Source organism: Ranitomeya variabilis, chromosome 3, assembly GCF_051348905.1.
Source record: "Ranitomeya variabilis isolate aRanVar5 chromosome 3, aRanVar5.hap1, whole genome shotgun sequence".
Classification (NCBI taxonomy): domain Eukaryota; kingdom Metazoa; phylum Chordata; class Amphibia; order Anura; family Dendrobatidae; genus Ranitomeya; species Ranitomeya variabilis.
Window position 1 is genome coordinate 373,193,754 of NC_135234.1, and position 23,972 is coordinate 373,217,725.

General features: G+C 45.4%; 1 protein-coding gene across 17 annotated transcripts in view; it reads right to left on the minus strand.

The window, feature by feature from the left end:
• The window catches only part of MACF1 (microtubule actin crosslinking factor 1), a 377,759-nt gene that overhangs the window by 143,584 nt on the left and 210,203 nt on the right, over positions 1–23,972 (minus strand). For 12 of the 17 annotated variants that reach the window (XM_077295969.1, XM_077295955.1, XM_077295963.1 and 9 more), the window contains 13 exons: positions 18,371–18,586; positions 18,088–18,234; positions 17,332–17,541; positions 15,379–15,528; positions 14,647–14,880; positions 12,904–13,110; positions 10,113–10,643; positions 9,828–10,004; positions 9,611–9,734; positions 9,091–9,299; positions 1,330–1,647; positions 881–1,047; positions 645–801 (listed from right to left, as the gene is read on the minus strand). In XM_077295969.1, the coding sequence (XP_077152084.1) occupies positions 645–801; positions 881–1,047; positions 1,330–1,647; positions 9,091–9,299; positions 9,611–9,734; positions 9,828–10,004; positions 10,113–10,643; positions 12,904–13,110; positions 14,647–14,880; positions 15,379–15,528; positions 17,332–17,541; positions 18,088–18,234; positions 18,371–18,586 (2,847 nt within the window). The remainder of the gene's footprint in view (positions 1–644; positions 802–880; positions 1,048–1,329; positions 1,648–9,090; positions 9,300–9,610; positions 9,735–9,827; positions 10,005–10,112; positions 10,644–12,903; positions 13,111–14,646; positions 14,881–15,378; positions 15,529–17,331; positions 17,542–18,087; positions 18,235–18,370; positions 18,587–23,972) is intronic. The other 5 variants (XM_077295962.1, XM_077295966.1, XM_077295965.1 and 2 more) reach the window with 1 other exon arrangement.

Here is a 23,972-nt window from a genome sequence, read left to right on the forward strand (position 1 = left end):
ATCTCAATTTACAGTTACAGAGTTAGAATATGAACATTTATTAATTTATAATTCCTCCACTTGTAGATTTTGAACTGAGCCATATGATGATTATTTGATGCTAACCATACCGTACACACAAATTGTGCAGGACACTGGTCATTATGTTTAGGTTCACAACAGCATATACAGTCAATGTCTAAATAAATTCACCATGGGCCCTTATATCATTGCTTCTAGACATTTTACTGAAGGTGCATCTTCTTGTCTCATTAAGTGCTGGCATATCAATCACTAGTATATGCCATCACTTTTTGATTGGTAGTAGTTCTTAATGCGAAGAATATCTCAGAGCCACAATGCCTTGGCACGGTACCCGATATTGTAGCATAGCTTCACTAGAACAGGACTCTGATCAGAAGATGTGAGTGATCAGCAAGTGGTGGGATAAGTGCTGCAAACATTGTATGCTTCTCTGACTCTAAGAAAATAGAGCGAATAGAAAACAAATAACCTCAAAGATGAATGCAATCCAAGCAATTCGGCCTTTCTGGGGTCTCCACACCCAGACTGATCAGGACGTAATTTCAGGATATATATTGGAATAGGTTCCTGCCAGGGGCATATAAGTTTAACTAGAAATTATTTTGTTTCAGCTGGTTTACCTGGACTTGCTGCAGTAAAATCTGTAACTCAAGTGATCCATGAGAACCCTCACAGGACGGCACACTGTCTTCACTATCTTTCAGCCACTTCCTCATACTGCCAACCAGTCTCTTGAACTCTTCTAGCTCTTCCTGGCAGGATGTTGCATCCCGATGTCTGCAGCAGAATGAAAGTTGCTTAAATGCAGTCAAAATATGGAAAACCATACATTTTTGACCATGTGTAAAATAAGTACCTCTCTCTTGCTGCCTTCTGCAGATCCTGAAAAGCCTTCTTCAGGGTGTAAACCTTCTGTAAGTGCTCAGAAGTATCAACAAGCAAAGGGCAGGTGCTCAGATCCTTAACCAGATGTTCAAGAGTATCCAGTTGCTCTTCCTGTTGCTTTATTTCTATATTCAAATCCTAACATTAAAAAATTAAAGAAAAAATTATAGGAATATTTAAACAAAAAACAACAACAACAAAATGGAAACTATCAGTATCTGTCAGTAAGATAATAGCTAGGAGTGGGTCTAAAACAGGGGTACAATTTGAGTTGTAGCTTTTCACTGTAGGAAAACACCTAATGGTTTATCTAACAAACGCTGATGCAAAATACTGCTATGTGAATGTGGTCTTATACTGGGTTTTAAAACACACAAAAGAAAAAAAAAAGAAAAAAAAAAGAAAAAAAAAGGGACAAACCTGAATTTGATCGGAAAACTGAGCAATGTCTCTATCAGGCTGGTTTCCTGATGCAAGGAATTGTGACTTTGTATCTTTAAATTTTTGTAGTGACTCCGAGATCTGCTCATATCTTTCCACTTTAGGTAGGACTTCTTTGAGGGCAGTCTCTTGGAGGATCTGCTGGTGACAGACTTTCTCAAACCGCGCGGTGACTTCAGACAGCTTGTTCTGAAGGGTTGCAGCTGCTGCTTTGTCTGCTGTCTCCATGAACTTAACTACCATTTCACCAGTGGCATCTAGGCTTCCCCTTCTACTTCCAATGTCCTGTCTTAATTTCTGAAAAAATTATTATTTTTTTTATATACACAATGCTTTCTAAAACTTTGTATTAACATATTTTTCAAATGATATTAGGAATGCTGGGCATAAAAAAACAGGATTTTTGGTTGCTTACCGTAAAATCTGTTTCTCGGAGCCTTCATTGGGGGACACAGGAACCATGGGGTGTATGCTGCTGCCACTAGGAGGCTGAAACTATGCACAAAAAAAGTTAGCTCTCCTCTGCACCCCACCAACTGGCATTATGAACTTCAGTTAGTGAGAAAGCAGTAGGAGAAAACAATAAGATTGAAATAACAATCACCAACATAAGAACTGTAAACATGAGAACAGTCATAGAACACAGAACAATAGAAACTGAATAACATGGGAAGGTGCTGTGTCCCCCCATGAAGGCTCCGAGAAACAGATTTTATGGTAAGCAACCAGAAATCCTGTTTTCTCTATTGCCTCATTGGGGGACACAGGAACCATGGGACGTCCAAAAGCAGTCCCTGGGGTGGGAAAAAACAGACTTCCATCAGGTCAGAGGACTCACCACTGCCGCCTGCAAAATCCTTCTGCCTAGGCTGGCGTCCGCCGAAGCGTAGGTATGGACCTTGTAAAATTTGGCGAACGTGTGGATGGAAGACCAGGTTGCCGCTTTGCAAAGCTGTAGGGCGGAAGCCCTGTGGTGCACCGCCCAGGAAGCACCGACTGCCCGGGTAGAGTGAGCCTTTATCCCAGGAGGGGAAACTCTGTTCTTGACCCGGTAAGTCTCCAAAATTGCCGTTCTGATCCAGCGAGCAATAGTCGCCTTGGAAGCCAGCAGGCCTCTACGCGTGCCATCAGGAATGATGAAAAGGGAATCCGTCTTCCGGAAAACGGCCGTTCTAGCCAGGTAGATCCTCACCGCCCTGACAAGGTCCAGCTTGTTCAACGATCGCTCCAGAGGATGAGTCGGAGCTAGACAAAAGGAAGGTAGAACAATGTCCTCGTTGAGGTGGAAGGTGGAAACCACCTTAGGAAAAAAGGTAGGCGGAGGCCAGAGGACCACCTTGTCCTGGTGGATAACCAAGAAAGGAGGTCAGCAACAAAGGACCGCCAACTCGGAAACGCGGCGGATAGAAGTGATGGCCACCAGAAAGGCCACCTTCCAAGATAGAACTGACAGGGAAACCTCCCTGAGAGGCTCAAAGGGGGAACCCCTCAGAACCTCCAGCACAAGGTTCAAATCCCATGGATCCACAGGGGCCCTGTACGGAGGGACAGCATGGGTTACTCCCTGAAGGAAGGTCTTGACCTGTGACCGAGAAGATAGCGTCTTCTGAAAAAGAATGGAGAGCGCAGAAACCTGGCCCTTTAGGGAACTAAGAGCAAGGCCCGAATCCAGTCCTGCCTGAAGGAAAGCCAAAATGGAAGGAAGGGTAAAAGGACATAGGAGAAACTTCCATGTACGATAGTAGATTCTGGAAGACGAAGGCTTCCTAGCCTGGATCATAGTGTGAATCACCCGATCCGAAAGGCCGGACGCTCTTGGAAATGCGGTCTCAACAGCCACGCCGTTAAACCGAGCGACCGAGAATTCGGGTGGCAGATCGGACCCCAAGACAGCAAATCGGGTCTGTCTGGAAGGCGCCAGGGGCGTCCGCGAGAAGATTGACGATCTCTGCATACCAAGATCTCCTGGGCCAATCCGGGGCGATCAGAATGACCGGCACCCCTTCCGCCTTGACCTTTTTCAACAGCTTGGGAAGCAAGAAGGGAAGGGGTGGAAACAGATAGGGTTGCACGAACTGCGACCAAGGTATGGCCAGAGCGTCAACGCCCACTGCGAGAGGGTCGCGAGACCTGAGACAAACCGAGGGACCTTCCTGTTCATTCGGGACGCCGTGAGGTCCACATCCGGAGTCCCCATCCAAGACAAATCTGGTGGAAGACCTCCTGATGCAAGGACCATTCCCCTGCCGCGAGGCCCTGAGGAAGTTGGCGGCCCAACTGTCCAAGCCGGGGATATGCACTGCGGATATCACCGAAACCGTTGTCTCTGCCCAGAGGAGGATCTTGGATACCTCTGCCGAGGAGCTCCGAGTCCCCCCCTGATGGTTGATATATGCCACCGCCGTAGCATTGTCCGTCTGGATACGGATTGGTGGACCCCTGAGAATCCATTCCCAGTGACAAAGGGACAGAAAGATGGCCCGAATCTTGAGGACATTGATCGGCAGAGAAGACTCCTGCGCCGACCAACGACCCTGAACAGTCAGGTGACGAAACACCGCACCCCAGCCGAGAAGGCTGGCGTCCATCGTCACCACCTGCCAGCGAACTGGAAGGAAGGACCTACCCTGGGAGATGAGAGGTGACGTTAGCCACCAGTGGAGGGACCGTTTGACCAGGGGCGAAAGCCGAATCAGGTGATCTAGGGACAGTAAAGACCTGTCCCACTGTGAGAAAATCACCTGCTGAAGAGGCCGTGAGTGAAATTGGGAGAAGGGAATCACTTCCAATGTTGCAACCATCCTCCCCAGAACCTTCATGGTGGATCGGAAGGAGGGAAGCCGAGGACCCTAGAGCAAGCAAATTTCCCAACGAAGGATGGATCTCTTGTCTTCGGGAAGGAAGACTTTGGTCTGACGAGTGTCGAAGAGCATGCCAACAAGACAGGATTTCTTCCTGTTGACAAGCCACCCGAAACGGGCTAGAGTGTCAAGGATGATGGACTGGCTCTCGTGAGCCTGAGGAAAGGACGGAGCTTTAATGAGGATGTCGTCGAGGTACGGAAAAAGTACCAGGCCCCTGACCCTCACGATGGCCATCAGCGCTGCCATGATCTTCGTGAAAACCCTGGGAGCGGTTGCGAGACCGAACGGCAGGGCGACGAACTGAAAATGCTCCTGGAGCACTGCAAAGAGCAGGAAACGGTGATGTCCTGGGAATATCAGGACGTGGAGGTAGGCGTCCTGAATGTATGGAGCACAGAAATTCCTGAGCCTCCAAGGAAGCAATTACTGAACGAAGGGATTCCATCCTGAAGTGTCTCAGAAGAACTCTCTTGTTCAGCAATTTGAGATCCAGAATGGGGCGAACCTTGCTGTCTTTTCTGTACCACAAAGAGATTTGAATAGAAACCCGTGAACCATTGTTGTTCTGGGACGGGAACGATTACCCCGGATTTGAGAAGAGAAGCGATGGCTGCGAAAAAAACCCGGAACTAGAGAGGGGTCCCTTGGAGGTCGGGATTAGAAGAAATGATCCCGGGGTTGTGAAATGAACTCTATCTTGTATCCCGAGGATACAACTTCCCTTACCCATGAGTCCTCCTCTACAGAGGAGATCCAGACGTCTCTGAAAAAGAGACGGCCGCCCAGCCTGGGAAGAGGGCTGGGATCTTGTGGTGAGTCATGAAGAGGTGGATCTTCCAGTCCTAGACCTGGAGGATCTACCCTGGGAGTAGCGAGGGCGCCAGGAAGTAGTGGGTCTAAATGATACCTTCTTCTTCTCTTGACGTGCCTGCGGCCTCTGATGTTGGGAAAAGGAATCTGACGCCGCAAAATGGCGAAAGGGCCGAAATTGCCGCCGAGGAGGAGGGCGACGAGGTTTAGACTGAGGAAGAAGGGAACTTGTGCCCCCAGTGACGTCCTTAATGATTTGGTACAGCTTAGAACCAAGGAGACGTGAACCCTGAAAAGGCAGGCTGGTAAGGGACTTTTTTGAAGACAAGTCCGCCTGCCAGGCCTTGAGCCAAAATGGTCCGACGGATGGCAACAGCATTGCTGGACGCCTGAGCCGCACAAGACGCGGCATCCAGGGAAGCGGAGACCAGGTATTCGCCAGCATGAGAAATCTGGTTGGCAAGCTCTGCCAGCTGTCCGGGAGAAGCCCCGTCCAGGATACCCTAACGGAGTTGTTTGGCCCATCTGGATATGGATTTTGAAACCCAAGTGGAAGCAAAGGCCGGACATAGAGTAGCTGCAGCCGCTTCAAAGGCTGACTTCGCAAAGGATTCTATGACTATCGTTAGAATCCTTCAGAGATGCTCCGCCGGACAGTGGAAGGACCGTGTTGGTGGACAGCCTGGAAACTGGAGGATCCACCGAGGGATTAACAGTCCAATTGGCGGTGAGCTCTGGCATAAAAGGATATAAAACACCAAGGCGCTTTCCCCTCTGAAAACGTCTGGTTGGATTCTCTCTTTCTCTGGTCATGATGTCCTCGAATTCAGGGTGAGGAGTGAAAAACTTGGAAGGTGGTTTAGACCATTTAAACGAAACCGCCTGGTCTGCGGGTTCTGTAGAGGAATCTTTGATGCCACAGGTCTGATTTATCACTCCAATGAGATTCTGCACAATATCTCTCATGCTAGAGATTTGGTTCGGATCCAGCTCCGAAATATCCTCCGAAGGCGCATCAGAGAACGCCTCGCCTGACTCAGGGGAGGAGGACCAGGGGGAAGCCGACCGCAGAGAAGGACCGTGGGGCGAGATTGAACGGGAAAAGGACTCAGACCGGCGTTCCTGTCTGGACCTTTTACGGCCAACAACGGAAGGCTCGGACGGAGCCTCCTGCGACCCGCTGACTACTGCGGGGGTCTGCAGGGGCAACCTATCAAGCATGGACACAAGAGTTTGAGACACTCGTGTTAGGTCCGCTACGGATTGTGACAGAGAGGAAGCCCAGGCAGAACAGCAGGGGGGTCCTGGCCGGTGGGCATAATGGGGATGCTGCAAGACAGACAGAAGGGAGAGGACTGACCTGAGGGAAGTTTGCAGTTACAAAACGAACACCCAAGACAAAGTGTTTGACTAAGGCAGAGGAAGTAGAGGAAGAATTAGGAGGGCGAGTGCGACCTCCCTTAGAATTAGACATGGCGAACGAAACCTTGAGTAATGCCAGAAGGTTAGGGGACAGGAGGGCAGAGGAGAGTGTCAGTCTGCAGTGCAGAGCTACTCACGGCAGACGATTCGGTGTCCACTGCACAGCTTGGAAGATGCTCCTCAAGAGAGTCAGTCAGAGACGGCTTCAGGATCCGGAGCTAGGTACGGGCAACAGCAGGAAGATGGTGTCCGAAAGGTAGCCGGGGGATGCCAGGATTCGCGCTCTTGGAACGGGCGGGGCGATCTTGGCGCTGAAATGCTTCCTGAAGGGGCACAGGAGTGGTGGGCGGGGCTAAACCGCCTGTAGAGGAGCACCAAGATGGTGCCGGTGGGCGGGCTAGGACAGTCAGGCAGGAGAAAAGCCTGCCCGAGAGAAGAGGAACTGGGCGGAGTCGGCACCGGAGGAGTAGCCCCGAGCAGAAGCCGGGGCCTAAATTAGAAGCCGGCGGCCGCCAGAGAGCCGTGGCGCCGTGAGAAGACCGGACTTCTAAGCACGCTTGTGTGCTAGGATCTTGGTCCTGCTGTCGGATCTATGAGGATATGGGGTGGCAGTACACGCCGTACTCATAGTCCGTATGTGGGATTACAGTTGTGACTGTTCACACTGTATCCCTCCGGAAAGTTTGAAAAGGAACGACGCACATTGAGGTAGATAAGGGTCTAATGAAAGACCCGTGTCCAGCTCCTACTGACACTAAGCTAAACTGAAGTTCATAATGCCAGTCGGTGGGGTGTACACTGCAGAGGAGGAACTAACTTTTTTTGTGTCAGCCTCTTAGTGGCAGCAGCATACACCCATGGTTCCTGTGTCCCCCAATGAGGCGATAGAGAAATGGTGCTAGTTACAGATAACTTGTACACATACGGGTTGTTCACTACTTGGACAATCCCTTCTCAATCCCCTCATAAAATAGCAACTATACTCACCTCTGGAGCGGGCGCTGTTCCAGCAGTGTCAGCACGGGCTCTCCCATGGATGTGTGACAATATGTCAAGCGATTCCTGTGGTCAAACAGTGCCGGCTTCACTCTGCCCCCCTTAGGATGAATCACATAAATATAGAAAAAGTGAGCGAACAGCAGCGCTCACTTCCTCCAAAAGTATGCGATCTGTCCAAAGAAGGGGAGAGTGAAGTCAGCGCCAATTGACAACAGGGATCGCGTAACAATATCACACGATCCCCAGGAAAGAGTGCTGACACTGCTGGAACAGTTCCCGCACCAGAGGTGAGTATGACTGGTAATGTTTTACTAGGTGGATACACAGGGATTGAGAAGGGAATGTCTAAGTAGCGGACAACCCCTTTAATAGTGCGTTTTTTTCCTCATTGTCAAAAGACATGCCAAGTGCCAGACTATCAAGGTACTATTCTGAATTTTACAATACTGACAAAAGGAATTTTGCAAGGTCATCAATACTTCCAAATAGTAAAGCTAGGTTCCCATTGCGTTAATGGGTGAGCGCTAACGGACAGCGTTGCACGGCGAAATTAACGCCGTGCACCGTGTCCGTTAGCGCTCCCATTGCCAGCAATGTTTAAGCGCATTGCTAACGCGTGTCATTTTCGGCACGCGCTAGCGATATGCCGTTCTTTTGTAGCGCGCCTCGGACGCTGCTTGCAGCGTCCGCGGCGTGCCCGAGGTCCGTTCCCCGCTCTCACGCTAGCGGGGACGTTTAACGCGACCCCTTAAAAGACATTGCGTTAGCGCAATCCGCTAGCGCTTAGCGCTAAACGGATTGCCCTAACGCAATCTGAACCTAGCCTAAGAAATTATAATATACATACATCAATATACCCTTTTCTTTGCAAGACAAACTTTAGATATTAGGAGTTGAGCAAATTTGCTCGGGTCCCTCCTTATTCGGCAAGCTATAGCGCTTACCAAATAAGCTGCAGAGGGAACCCAGATACCTGTAGCGCTCCCGATAATCAGCTGTTTGACTCCGCAGCTGCATGTGTCGCAGCTGTATGACAGTCATGACACATGCATGGACAGCCTGTTTGTTAGGTTCACCATGCATGTGTCATGACCAGCAGTGACACATGCAACTGCGGAGCCGAACAGGTGATCAGCCGGAGCGCTATCGCTTGCTGATTAAGCAGGGACCCGAGCAAAATTGCTCAACTCTAATTAGGAGTCTTTTACTTGTAATAAATATGGAAGACATAACTTTTCAAACTCATTTGCTCTATGTGCCTTAGGGACATCAGGGTATCTTCAAGGAAATTCAGGGAGAGCTGCAGGAGCTGTTACAGGAAATCGTCAGTATGAATTATAACGGAGCTGATTTTTGCTCTGACTGCTGGGTTTTCTTTACCGCTCCCGATATAACAATAAACTAGTAATAGTGATCTGGTTATGAATGGAAGTGACCTGCAGCCACATTTTAGGACAATATAGTGGATAGCAACATACTATTGTGCTTTCTACGCTTTACTGTTAGAGGAAAGAGAATGACCGATGACTTATATAAGCCCTTATGGCTATGTCATTGTCGCCCACTTGTTTTTTTTTCTTTATTTATTATTTTTTTTGTTTAAAGAACAGATTACAAATGGTCACAGTTCAATAACTGGCCTTACCATGTTCTGAGCAAGAGCATCCTGAATTGATAAGGAGGACATAGATGACTGTTTTTGTCTCTCTTGCGTCTTCTCAATTCCCTCCAACCAGTGCAAGAGGTGATCCAGGCCTTCCTGAACGCTCTGAGACTGAGCTACCGACTTCTGCAGTAGATCGGAGTGAGCAGACATCTTGATGGAAAGATTCTGGAATCGGCTTTCAATAGAATCTATGATGATACACTTAGTCATATACACAGCATGCCAGTACATATCAAAAAACTGATCACAGTTACTGAGAATTAAAAAAAAGAATCAGTCATCGAGATACGAACTGATCTGACAGAGCATACAGGATCATCTCCTTTGCTTTGGTACTTGCACACACAAATCAACCTACAAATGTGTCTGAGGATCTGGGCACAAGAGCGGATGATCTGTGGTAGCAGGAGCTGTGGATTTCCAGAGATACAAGCTTCTTTCTTACACCAGTTTGCATCTGTGTGGCTCACTCTACTTACACTTGGACATTTCCACTCACCAGCTTTTGCCTGGATCTTCTTGCAGTCTGGTGATGGATCTCCTTGGATTTCTTGAAGGCCACGTACAGCCTTATGAACTTTCTCCACTTGAACTTGGTGCTCTGCAATGTCACCCTGAACGCTCTAAAAAATACAATGTTTAGAGATTAATTCTCCCTCAAATAGAATCAGACCTCACTTATGGTCATCAGTTAAGGAAGAAGATATTATATTTACCTTTGCTTTTTCCAGTTGCGACTGCAGAGCCACCGGATCCGATGCTACAGGTTCGGACAGTAACTTCTCCACCGCTAGCTCAGCGTTCTGCAGCCAGCTTACTGCTGCGTCTGAGCCTTCTTGGAACTGCTGGTACCGGCTCAATAAAGAATTTAAATGAATTCCGAGCTTGGAGCACTGCAATCAGCCAAAACTTTTATGTAAGAACATAGCTATTATTTCTATGAGAGCAGAATGATTACATTACAGAATTCAGAGTGAGTGTTCAGCATCATCAATGATTACCTTGGAATGCAAGGCACTGTATCTTTTGGAAGCATCGTCAAGTTTATTTTTCACCAAGGCTCCGGCCACCTGCACCTCCAAATCTTCATTGCACTGTTCTGCAGCTGCCTTTTCTGCATCAATGACTTTCTGGCCTGCAATGGTTATGTATCGCAGATCTCCTTTGTGTGAAATCACATCTTCAGAAAAATCGCCTTGCTTCTGCAGTAAGGCATGCAATGCTGGAAAGTCCGCTTCCCCATTCTGCATGTTGTCTAATTCTTTTTCACTCTGATGAAGCCAGCTCTCAAACTCCCCATAGTCATGAATGAAGTTTTGCAGGTCATCACGCAGGTTTTGGGAATGTTTCAGTTGTAACTGGGACTGAGACAACGAGGTAGCGTACTCCTCCTTCAAACGTGCCAGCTGGTTCTGCAACCGCTCTCTCTCCTCGGGGGATAACGTACTGCCATGCTTATCTAAGAAATCTTGTGCTGATTGTATGGTCAAGATGAAGTTTTGTTGTTTGGCCAACATATCTTGATGCTGAGTCTACAATAGGAAAAACAGAAATAGAAAAGCAATGCATCATACACTTACTATCAGAACATTAACCCCACCTAGCTTAGGTCTAAAAGAAGTAAGAAAACTTCAATCAACAGGGGGAAAAAAAATTGTCTGGCATTCTTTACACCCGTCGTCAATTCAGCAGCTGTGCACATCCATCCGCTGTGCACATCCATCCGCTACAAGGGATCTGTGACCAGTCTGACACTGTGACCTGGTTCTGTCTGCCTAGCAGTGGCAGAAGATGTCTCTCACACAGGCCAGAGCGCACATACTGCAATAAATGTCTGCTAGCTCACATTAAGCTCTCCATAAGGTTTCAATAGCTGTCATGCAGCCAGCAGCTATCTTGCCAGATTCTCGGACACACAAAAGTGCTCAATCGGCAGAGGTATCTAGAGAACAAAAGGATGAGCAGTCTGAAATCGGGCATGCCGGATCCAGATCATCTGTCAGGGACCCCCAAACACATTGGATTGTCGACTGAACTTGTCGATATTAGTGGGTTCGGCCACTGAGAAAAGTTGCCAACGTTAATGCGACTTATTGACTAAATCCAATGTTGAATTTCAGCATCCAATCCTTTCATTCTTAAGTGAGATAAGCTGTCCTCCAAAGTGGTCTGACAGCAGCATGCTCCCCTGTCCTTATTAAAGGGGCTATCTGGTATTGTTGTATTGACAAACTATCCTTGAGTCACCGGGCACCCTAGGCGATCAACTGTTCTCAGTGTTGGCAGGGGCAGGATGTACTTAAAGCGGTCATCAGGATTGTGCACAGTAAACTACACACAGTGTCAGGTTGGCGCGATTACACGGATTAAAATGATACCTTGGTTGATGAAATCGATCTTGTGGTGGTTGTTTAATCTTTATTTGTAGTTTTGTGGGGGGGTCTTTAATGTGGTGCTCAGTTCTCATATTCAGCCTTATGGGCTTGAATGAAAGGTCACTGAACCTTCACTGACCTGCCTCCTATCTTAAATACTGCGCTTGTGCAATTTATATTGTAGTCTTTAAAAATAAATAAATAACTCCAGCAAAATGGCATTGGCGCCTGCACAGTAGCATTCAGCCCTTGCTGATAGATGCTACTGCGCATGTGCCTTATTCTTTTTGCTGGCACCAGCGCATGCGCAGTAGCATCTATCGGCAAGCGACGCTCTGAACGTTCAGTGACCTGCCCCCTATTGTAAATTCTGTGCTTGCGAAGTTTATACTAAGAGCATCGCTTACAGATGGATGATACTGCGCATGCATCGCAACTGGCGCCATTTTGTTAAAGCAAAAAAAAAATTGAAATTGTCTCCAACAAACTGGCACCAGCGATGCATGCGCAGTAGCATCTATCGGCAAGCAACAGATTCTACTGCGCAGGCACCATCTTGTTGGAGTTACATTTTTTTTTTTTTTTTAAAGACTGTCATTTAAGTCCAAAAGTATTAAGATGAGGCCAGAGCACTAAATAAAGACCCGTCCACAGGCCACCCCGGAGCACGAGAATCTCAATAACTGAACACTACAAATAGAGACTGAACAACAACCACAAAATGGAATTTATCAACCAAGGTATCATTGTAATCAGTGTAATTGCACTAACATGACAGGAAAACATAATTAAATAGTAACTAAAGTTTTTTCAGATTTAAATGCCCTTATAATTACAAGTGGATTAGTGGGGTGCAGGTTCTGAGACCTCCATTGATCACTCAACCTACATGGAGACAGGAGAGCACTACTCCTACCTGGAGTATGGATTCAGCAGAAAGCATAGACTTCATAACCTATGCTTTTTATTGAATCTGTGCCGCGGTCTCTGTATGTGCCCATCCAGAAGCTATGTGCTCATGTCTCCTGAGTGGAACACCTATTACGAGTGGTGCTGGGGTTTTCCGTGTGATCGGTGAGGGTCTCGGGACCTGGAACCCCACCAATCTGCTTATAATTATAAAAGCAATGAAATATAACAAAATGTTAGAGAGGATAAGAGAGGATAACTTGTTAGATGTTAGAGAGGATAAGTTGCTCTTTATAGCAATTCATACCTACTGCTTCCTTCCCCACCATCCTGTAGAATGTAAGCCCGCAAGGGCAGGGTCATCGCCCCTCTGTATCAGTCTGTCATTGTTAGTTTGCTTACTGTAAGTGATATCTGGAATTTGTATGTAACCCCTTCTCATGTACAGCACCATGGAATCAATGGTGCTATATAAATAAATAATAATAATATCTGTTCAGACACTCACCTTTTTTCTTTCATACAAGTCATTAATGATATCAGCAGCGTCTTCTGGAGGAGGAGATATGGCAGACAGCACTTTTTTCCCGGGATCTTTGCCATCAGTAACACTGACTCTCTGCTGCTTGCTTTTATTTGGGATAGAAGGAAGCACCTGACACAGGAGAGACTCAATCTTTCCCAGATTTTCCTTCAGCTCTTCAGCAGTTTTCGACTAAAGGTAAGAGATACAGAGAGAATGCAAAAGTAACAATCACAGATATATCAAACACCTAGTAAAACGATATCACTTCGGCTTGTCTCCCCACGCTGACCTCCGAAAACTCCTAGCATAGCTCCCTCTTGGGACTTTAACAAGGACCCACCTACCCCTATCCCTTTGCACACGCCACGGTGGTCGGGCCTGCTGCCCTGATCAGTAGCCCCTATTAATTCTACCTAATTTTTTTCTTTGCATTTATTACTATGTCACCATTTGTTAGCCGACATCCTATTTTAAATGGTCCTAATGTCACTTCTTTAAAAAATCCCGGTCGGTTCCTAGAGGAACTACAGTACTGGAATAATGTCAAATTTTTTGCCTGAACCCGTTACATGTTGATGTTATATAACTGGTTTTGATTTACACTTTGCAATTTCTTGCCAGCAGAGACTTTACGCCTTCTTTGTAACAGTTATGCTCTCAATGGAAGGCTACAACTTCCCATACTATAAGATTTGCAATGATTTGTACTATTGTTTTTGAAAACTAAATAAATAATTACAAAAAAAAAAAAAAAAAGATAACACTTCAACGTAAAACGGTGGCCGTAATGCATGTGTAGACCATGGCCGTGAGCCAACATCCATTTATGGCTCTGCTCACATTTGCATCCTTTACTCCTATAAAGGATCAGGAATACAAAAATAACATACTCGGAATACATCAGCAGGACCCAACTGACTATAATAGGGTCGGTCTGGTTCCGGTCATGATGTCCCACATTTTACAGGGCAACAAAGCACAGCAGGCTGCACCATTGAGTCCGCCATTTTTGTATTTGCAGAGTCTTGGACACTGATATAAGCAGAGCCCGGCCATACATATCACCAGCTATATAAGCAGAGCCCGGCCATACATATCACCAGCTATATAAGCAGAGCCCGGCCATACATATCACCAGCTATATAAGCAGAGCCTGGCCATACATATCACCAGCTATATAAGCAGAGTCTGGCCATCCATATCACCAGCTATATAAGCAGAGCCTGGCCATACATATCACCAGCTATATAAGCAGAGCCCGGCCATACATATCACCAGCTATATAAGCAGAGCCCGGCCATACATATCACCAGCTATATAAGCAGAGCCTGGCCATACATATCACCAGCTATATAAGCAGAGTCTGGCCATACATATCACCAGCTATATAAGCAGAGCCTGGCCATACATATCACCAGCTATATAAGCAGAGTCTGGCCATCCATATCACCAGCTATATAAGCAGAGCCTGGCCATACATATCACCAGCTATATAAGCAGAGCCCGGCCATACATATCACCAGCTATATAAGCAGAGCCCGGCCATACATATCACCAGCTATATAAGCAGAGCCTGGCCATACATATCACCAGCTATATAAGCAGAGTCTGGCCATACATATCACCAGCTATATAAGCAGAGCCCGGCCATACATATCACCAGCTTATACACTTGTCTCAGGAGCCTAGACACAGTCATCACCAATAAATGACTCCATGTGATACCTTTTTGGTTTCCTCTAAGACAGCCGTGCTCACGGCAGACTCCAGCTGTTTTTCTGTCTCCCCTGTTTTTTCAACCACAGACTGATACTGTTCCTTCGCCTTCTGCAACTTTCTTTGGAAGGCCTCTAGTTCTTCAGGATTCATTTTGCTTCTGTTCTGTTCAAGGAAGTTCTCTGCTGCTTTGATAGCACTTAAAAATGTGCAAGCTCCAGCTTGGACATCCTTATGGAGATTCTTTTTGGAAAAAGGAACACAAAACGTTAAGCATTTTTAACGGGAAGCTGTCAGCAGGATTGTGCTACCCATCTGAAGATGTAGGGTCAGAGAGCCTGATTCCAGTGGTTTGCTGCAGTTTTGATCAAATTACTTTATAATCTGCTACAGATCTACTACTTCGCTAAATGCTGAGCTTTGAATAACCACACCCACAACACTTATTGGCAGCTTTCTGCCTATGCACAGTAAGCTGACGATCAGTGGCGGGGTTACTTAGAGTTTACAAATATGGAGAACTACCTGGCAGCAGGTTTACTGCTCTTCTAGTGATAATCTCCCGCTGTGATTTTCTAGAAATTAAAGCAAACAGCTCAATAAGTGACATCACTGGAATCAGGGACTCAGTCTCTACATTTGGTTACTCCCAGATTATTGGCAAAAATCTGGTCACAGATTCCCTTTAATGTGCTATAAAAATCAAGTGAAACGTTAGCAGTAGTAAGAGTAGTGTGTCACCTGCATGCTCTGGTACTGATCCTGAAGACTGGAGAGGTCCTGAGAGCTGGCATTAGTCTTGTGATCATTCACAGCTTCTTCTATCTGTTCAGCCCATGAGCTCAATGCTTCTAGATCCTGGGCACACACCACCTGCTGCTCCTGAAGAGTCTACACAGAAAGAAAGATTGTGAGTGTACCAACATACCTGAGGCACAGAGCTCACAGATACCAGCACTTCAGTCAATGACCGCAGCCTAGAATCTGTATGGTCCGTAGCCTTCTTCCCTGTCCCACACGTCCCTGCCTACTACATGAGCACGATGTGTCCCTTTCATAACCGCCAAAAGGGCCCTAGCCAAACAAGTAACCATACAGAGGATATATCGGTGTTAACAACAGTATCAAGCTGAGCGGGAAATCCTTCACTGTTAGAGGGGAGAAACCTGGAAAAGCAAAGCAAACAAGAGGTTAAACACAAACACATCTCAGGCAGCTTATGGACCAGGTTAATACAGCAAGTGAACATTGATAAAACAGGAACCGGACACTGACGATTGTTATTCTATAGCATGAAAAAAGTAGACCTATAGGCTAGAAAGCAAAGAGGAGGATATGCTGAAAAAAGTACAATCTTATGGAAAATTATAATCTAGAAATGTAATCCCGCGGAGAATAGATGAAGAAAATCACGTTTATGGACTGAATGCTAGCGCCTTAAGGACTGGACTAATTTTTAACGTTTTGCACTTTTGATTCTTCCTTCTTTCAGTCCAAGATCCATAACGGTTTTACTTTTTCATCAACATAGCTGTATGAGGGTTTATTTTCTTGTAGTTTTAAATGACACCATTCCTTTTAACATTCAATGCAATGGTAAAAATGGAAAAATAATTTCATGTGCAGTGAAATTGTGAAAATAAAATGCAATTCCACCATTGTTTTTTGAGTTTTGTTTTTAACAACATTTATTTTCTGGCAAAAATAATTCTGAATCCTCAATTTCCAGTTCAGTAAGATTATAGAAATAGCAAAACTTGCATAGATATTTTTTTATTATTCGAGGGGAAAAAAATTCCAACGTTTGAATAAAAAGAAGAAAAATTCGGGTGTGTGAAACCATTTTTTAAGACCGGTGACATTTTTATTTTTTCTGTCAATTAAACTGTGTAACGGCTTGCTTTCTTGAATGGCGAGCTGATGACTTTATTGACTCTAATTTGAAGAATATATATATATATATATATATATATATATATATACACACACACACACACACACACACACACACACACACACGCACACATACACACTACTGATCGGTTAATACTCCATTTTTTAGGGAGACGTGGTGAACGAAAATTCAAAACTATTTTTAGATTTTGATAGACACCAGACCCATGAATCCGGTGATACTAAAGAAGTTAGTTTTTTTCATATTTTTTATTTCTTTATTTTAATGAAGGTAAGGAGGGGGGGGGGGATTATTCGCATTTTTATATTTTTCCTTTTTTTTGTGGTTTAAAAACTTATTTTTTAGTCCACTTAAGGGAACTGAGCCTGCGATCATCCAATTCCTTATACCACATACTGCAAGACCATAGTATTGCAGTATATAGTGAAATTCTTGGTCTTCAATGAAACTCAGGTGAAAGGAGCCTGTACGCACAAGCAACGGCATGTGTTCCATATCAACACTACTGTTAGAGATTGATGGTGGCGTTTAAATGATTGACAGCAGCTATTGGAGCTCATCTCTGGGTGCTGCTGTTGGACACAGATGACGGCTATGCACATGGAAAGCTCAGCTCTTCAGACCCTCCACACTCTATAACCTCTAGACGAAATGTTAGGCGCTAAAGCATGGGTTTCCTTCCTAGGATCATCCTATCCAGGCCTCTGTTCAGCTGGTAAGCGGTATATGACAGGTAAGCAAGCATGCGGTTTAAGCTTAGGTCTCGTGCTGGATTTCACCTGTCGTTCACAGAACTGCAGAACTTCACTCTGAGCTAATAATCTTTCCGAAGCCTCCCGAAAAGATTTCTGCAGCTCATTCAGAAGATGAAGCAATGTACGACTTTGTTGTGGTGACAAATCTTGGGCTTGCTCAGAAATAAATAGCTGGACGTCATAAGCAATGTCCTCTAGATCAACCCGAACGTCTGCCACCGGTTGCTTCAAATTCTATTATAAAAGAAAAGAGGTGGGTAATAGGAGGAGCATTTATTATCTTACAAAAATGGTAAGTATGACCTGAAAGTATTAATGGGGGAGAAAGGAGTGATAAAGCAATAGTACAATAGTGACACACGGTATAAATACAAGATAAAATGGCATAAAATGAGGACATATGGCCATGTCCTGCCATCACTTTGAAAGGGGTTGTCCACCACTTATTTAGTGTAAAAATCGGCCCCATGGTGGCTCTAACAGAACAAAAAGGACCATCATGGGATCCTTCTTACACTGATGATAGTAGTAGTAGTAAAAGAAACACCCTTTAATGGTGGGAGTCTGACCTCTGCGATCCCCAATATTCTAATTAATGGCCACATCACACTTTCTCCTCACATCTGCTGTGCAAGGAACAGCAGCATTCACATTATTACAGATAAATGCAGCTTCCTGCACAGCAGGGGAACAGACAGGAATACCCATCAATGGGAGAAGAGCTAGAAAATCGCTTCAGAACACATTTGTTAGAAACACACTGCAAATATAAAGAATTACCTCTATGATCAGCTCTTCGCCTCCAGTAGGTTCTGATCCAAAATCTCTCGTCTTTTGGCAGTTAAGAGTGTGTGAGATCTCCTTTACCCTCTGCAAAAGAGTCTGCAGTTTACCTTCCAGCTCCTGATGCTCAGCACACACCTTCCCCTATAGAGAACATGATATATACATTACATATACTGGTTAGAAAACATATATAAAGCCTTAAAGATTGGCTAGTTCTTTAACAAAGCCTAAAACTTAGCAGTGGTATCAGAGGCCCAGGTCCATACTAAACACTGACCTTTTCAAGCTCAAACACAGAGTGGAGCTGTGTAACACGAGACTCGGAAATATTCCTGATAGAATTAAGCGACTTTTCCAAGTTCTTTGCATCTTTCTCTAAAGCCCGCAGGAGCTGAGCTGGCACATGAGGCGGCTGATCAGAAACAATCAACTTCACAAAGTCAAGCTCCTTGGCCACAGGAGACACCAAATTCTTCAGTTCTTGATTGAGCACCTTCACAAAAGAGATATTATAATATTTATATGTGCACAAGTATAATTTATTGCATTTAATAAACCATTAGCAAATATATTAATAACCAAGACAAACAGGGTTTCACCAACTGTGACAGTATGGCAGTTTGAAAGGTTTATCTGGCACAGCTCACTTGGCAATGGAGGAGTGGTGCCGATGTTAAGACCCCACATACCTGCCACGAAGGCAATTATGTGGGCTCGTAACGTCATCGGCACTGCTCATCTCCAATGCGCTCCTTGAACTACCAATAGTTCATCATGACTTTAAATACGTGCATCAATAAAATACAAACTCTACCTTCAATATTTGGTATATAGCACATCTTTAAAGTAAGGGAGCAGAATTAAGAGTTTTGTGTTTCGGTACCGGATGTCGGTGGTGAAAAGAGGGTTTGGTACGATCATTAGTGATGAGCGAACGTGCTGTGATAAGGCGTTATCTTCACATGCTCGTGTGCTAACCAAGTGTCTTCGGCGTGCTCACATAAAATGATTGAGTCCCTCCAGCTGCATGCCTCGAGGCTGTTCTACAGCTGCAACACATCTAGGGATTGGATTGCCAGTTTGTTAGGCCTGTAATTGGCTGTAGAGGGGAGCTGACGTAATCAGAAAATATCCGATAATGCGATGCTCAAGTTAACTGACCGGTGCAGTCAATCACAGGCCGCAGCGGTCTGGCAGCTAGTGCAATGATGACATCACTGCTTCCTATCTATGCGCAGACGGCGGAGTGACCTGTGCTGAGAACAAGGTGAATGTTAGTAAGTGAGAATAAGTAATTGTATTATTATTTACATATCCAGCCCCCTGGACAAAATATTACTTTGCCCGGACTACCTCAAGTGCTTCTATAATAATGTCACTTTGAGGGGGCATGCGTTTTTGTATGTTTTTTTAAATTGTACTAGAGGGATAAGAAGATGTGCAGTTGTACATGTAATCATCCTGTGCACATTATCAGGCCATGTGTCAGCTTTAATGTGGATGTATTTGGTCTCTTCAGCTTTGGAAATTTGTAAAGATTAGAGATATAAGCATGTAGACATAGACAGAAGTGTAATGTATAAATTCTGCACACTCTCAACCTTCATTTTTAGGAGGTGTGTGTCTAAAGCCCCCCCCATATAATTTAAATCATCATCAGCTGAACCCACAAATAATAATGTGTTATGCCAATGCTGTAATATGTAAGGGTGCCCCACAGGGATGATTGTTAAGGATCCCACATGTCCGATTTCAGGCTGCTGATCCTTTTGCTACCTCTCTGAGATAATCCGCAACTAGCAGTTGTTTAAGGACTTGGGGATCCAAATCATCAAGATCTGCTGCTGGCAGCTCCCTATGCAATTGCCAACCAATGATGTTCCAAAAGCTTCTGTAGACGCTGCAGGCCATGGTAGCTCGTTTAGACCAAAAAGCTTGCTCACAGTAGCACTAGCTGTATGTGGCCTGAAGTTGTGTTGAAAAAAGCACTGTGAATAGTTATTAGAAATTGCCGTACTGCCGACTCCAGGACCAAATCAATGTAAAGCAAAGTTTTTTGTGTACTCGGAATGACAAATAAAGGGATCTGGCTACCATATATTAAGCCATCCTAGACCATAACGTTAGTAGTGTTATTCCCTGATGAAGGCCTCTGCATGACATTGACAGACCAATCGTTAGCTATCATTCCGAAACAAAAGCTGGACTCATCGCGGAAGATTGCCTTCCAGTGCCCTCTTGTTTTGCACCATGATAGCCTTTGAGAGCGGCGGCGTGAGGTCAATGGAATCCCGGTAGCAGGACATCTGGCTTGTAGCCCATTTCTGTTTAAATGCCTTCCGTTGGTTTGTGTAGACAGTGTTTGACTTCTTAGGTTTGGACGACCAATTTCACAGAATGGAGCAATCACGGAACCTGTAGTATAGCCATTTCTCCAAAGTGTCAATTTTCAACACAATGCATACTGTGACCTAAGCAAGCTACCATGGCTTACAGCATCTGCGGACTAGTTTCCCACCAAGCACATCTGGGATGTCACTTATGGGCAAATGCAAAGGGAGCTGCCAGCAACAAATCTTGATGATTTGTGCAACCAAGTGCATCCAGCGTGGAGGAATATTCCTCAGATAACCATTAATAATCTCAACGATAGCATGCCAAGGCTTGTAAGTGTGTGAATTTCTATGTGTGGTACTCATACTGGAGAGCAAATAAAGATTTTTTTTCTCTTAATTTTGCTTCAGTTTTTTCACAATTTGCATATCATTAACATGTCTATGATCCATGGAGGAATGGGAGGACATTTTGGAATCAACACAGCAAATATCGATTTAAACAGCCTAGAGGGAGTCACAATTATTTTTGATCCATAGAGTTTATAGAACCCTAAAAGCATTATATCAGATGGGTCTCAGGGCTGATGATCGTTGTCCTTGTTGTGGAGAAGGAGCAGATCTCAAATATTTTAGTCTTGTAAGCCATCAAGGGAATATGGGATAATGTTGGTAGACTAATTTGTGAGGTCTTTAATATTCCAATTTCCATTAATCCTAAATCTTGTGTCCTGTGTCTAGTGGGGGACAATGGAGATTCTTCTCCAGCACAGTTAACTATAGGTAAAATACTGTACCATGCAAGGAATACATTGCTAAACACTGGCTAGCAAGTAGCCCTCCCTTGATTGACGAGATTGTATTGTGTAGTCCCAGAACTATCATAATGGAGAAAAAAAAGTGTCTGGGTCAGCTTCCACCTAGCTGGGGCATAATGGCGGCCAACAGTCATGGTGGTCTCCCCTGCCGTCCTCAGCAGAATAAAAAGGGGAAAGTGTTGGAAGGGATGCAGCCCATCTCAATAAGCAATGTCCAGACCTCAGGTGCAACAGAAAAAAAACAACTTGCTTTTACTGGAAGTTGATGATGATGATGACAGCTCTCCACAGTTATTCAGTACACCGAGCCAACAGCCCCTCATGGTGCGATAATCCCAGCTCTTTTCTGGCAATGTGCAGCAGCTCTCATCACTCCTACTGCATAGAGCTCTATATGTGCACTAAAACCTCTCTCAAACTGGACCTTGGCATCCACGCCACCTCAGCTTTCTTCCCACCGCCGGCAACTAAGGTTTGTACCAAGACATCGCTCGTCTCAGATCCCTAACTGACGTTGCCTGGCAGTGGGGCACTTTTTGAACCGCGCAGGACACCATGAGGCTATACGGTATATATGAGGTCCTATGAGGATATACAGATTTCGCTGTAGTCCCAATAGTGAGCACAGCAAAAGCACTGACTGGCCTCCTTTATCTTTGGCATCACTCAACCCCAGGGGAGCAGGGTTGCTATCCACCAGACTTCACAATAGCCCATACACTAATATTGTGTGTGCGTGAGTGCGCGCGTGTGTGTGACTTAGCAGGATGCCACAAAAGTATGCATTAATAGAGTTGTTAGCAAGTTTGGCAAACAGTGGGGAGACTGGATTAAATGCTTGGCAGTAGTGTTTGAGGTGATGACATTGGATGCAATTTTGCAATTTTTAACTTACCGTATATACTCGTGTATAAGCCAAGATTTTCAGCACATTTCCTTGCGCAGAAAACGCCCCCCTCTGCTTATATACAAGTCATTGTCACAGAAGACGTCGGGGGAGCAGCGGGTCACAGGAGGAAGGAGCCGGCTGCTGCAGCTAAAGCCTGTGCCCGCTGCTAAAGAGAAATGAGTACTCACTGCACTGGCAATGAATATTCATTTCTTCTATAGCGCACAGTTATATCCGCAGCAGCTGGCTTCCAGCAGCTGCCGGGCTATCACAGGTGCCCGCTCATTAAGATAATGAATATTCCTCTCTCTCCACTCCTATAGGCATGGAGAAAGGTGAATATTCATTCCCTTAATGAGCAGAGACATGATCTCACGGCCGCAGGAGCTGCTGGCACCGGAAAAAAATGCTGCGAGGGGGCGCAGGGAAGGCAAGTAGGATGTTTTTTAATTTTGTTATGCTTTTCTCATGGGAGTCACGCATATAAGGATAGGGATGAGGAACCATGCATATAAGGGCGATAAGCTGCCATACAGCCAAGGATGTGAATAAGGAGCCATGTATATAATGATGGGAATAAGGATCCATGCATACAAGGATGGGGATACGGAGCCATGCAGACAAGGATGGGGATACGAAGCCATGCAGACAAGGATGGGGATAAGGAGCCATGCAGACAAGGATGGGGATAAGGAGCCATGCAGACAAGGATGGGGATACGGAGCCATGCAGACAAGGATGGGGATACGGAGCCATGCAGACAAGGATGGGGATACGGAGCCATGCAGACAAGGATGGGGATACGGAGCCATGCAGACAAGGATGGGGATAAGGAGCCATGCAGACAAGGATGGGGATAAGGAGCCATGCAGACAAGGATGGGAATAAGGAGCCATGCAGACAAGGATAGGAATAAGGAGCCATGCAGACATGGATGGGAATAAGCAGCCATGCAGACATGGATGGGAATAAGGAGCCATGCAGACATGGATGGGAATAAGGAGCCATGCAGACATGGATGGGAATAAGGAGCCATGCAGACAAGGATGGGGATAAGGAGCCATGCAGAGACGGATGAGGATAAGGAGCCATGCAGACAAGGATGGGGATAAGGAACCATGCAGACAAGGATGGAAATAAGGAGCCATGCAGACAAGGATGGGGACAAGGAGCCATGCAGACAAGGATGGGGACAAGGAGCCATGCAGACAAGGATGGGGACAAGGAGCCATGCAGACAAGGATGGGGACAAGGAGCCATGCAGACAAGGATGGGGACAAGGAGCCATGCAGACAAGGATGGGGATAAGGAGCCATGCAGACAAGGATGGGGATAAGGAGCCATGCAGACAAGGATGGGGATAAGGAGCCATGCAGACAAGGATGGGAATAAGGAGCCATGCAGACAAGGATGGGGATGAGGGGACAATGCATACCAAGCTTATACTCGAGTCAATATGTTTTCCCATTTTCTTTTTTTTTTATTTGGCAAAATTAGGTGTCTCGGCTTACACTACGAGTGTATACAATACTGATGCTAGGTTGAACAATTTCTTTAAAATATTTTCTGAAACTCTGTGTAATTAGTTGAACACTCAGAGCCTGATTGAATTACCTAATTATGTTGTCATACCAAAGTAATAAAGGAAGTGGGTTGGTTTGGAGTTGGCGGTTATGGGGAATGTAAAATATTCACTGGAATAATGTATTTGCAAAATTTGTTGAAGATGTTCCTAGTCTGGATATTTAGACACATCCTTCAGACTTAACCGTTATATTAAAAACACCTAAACAAAGGCGCCCTCTCGGCCAACAGAGGGCATACCTCTAAGCCAAAAAC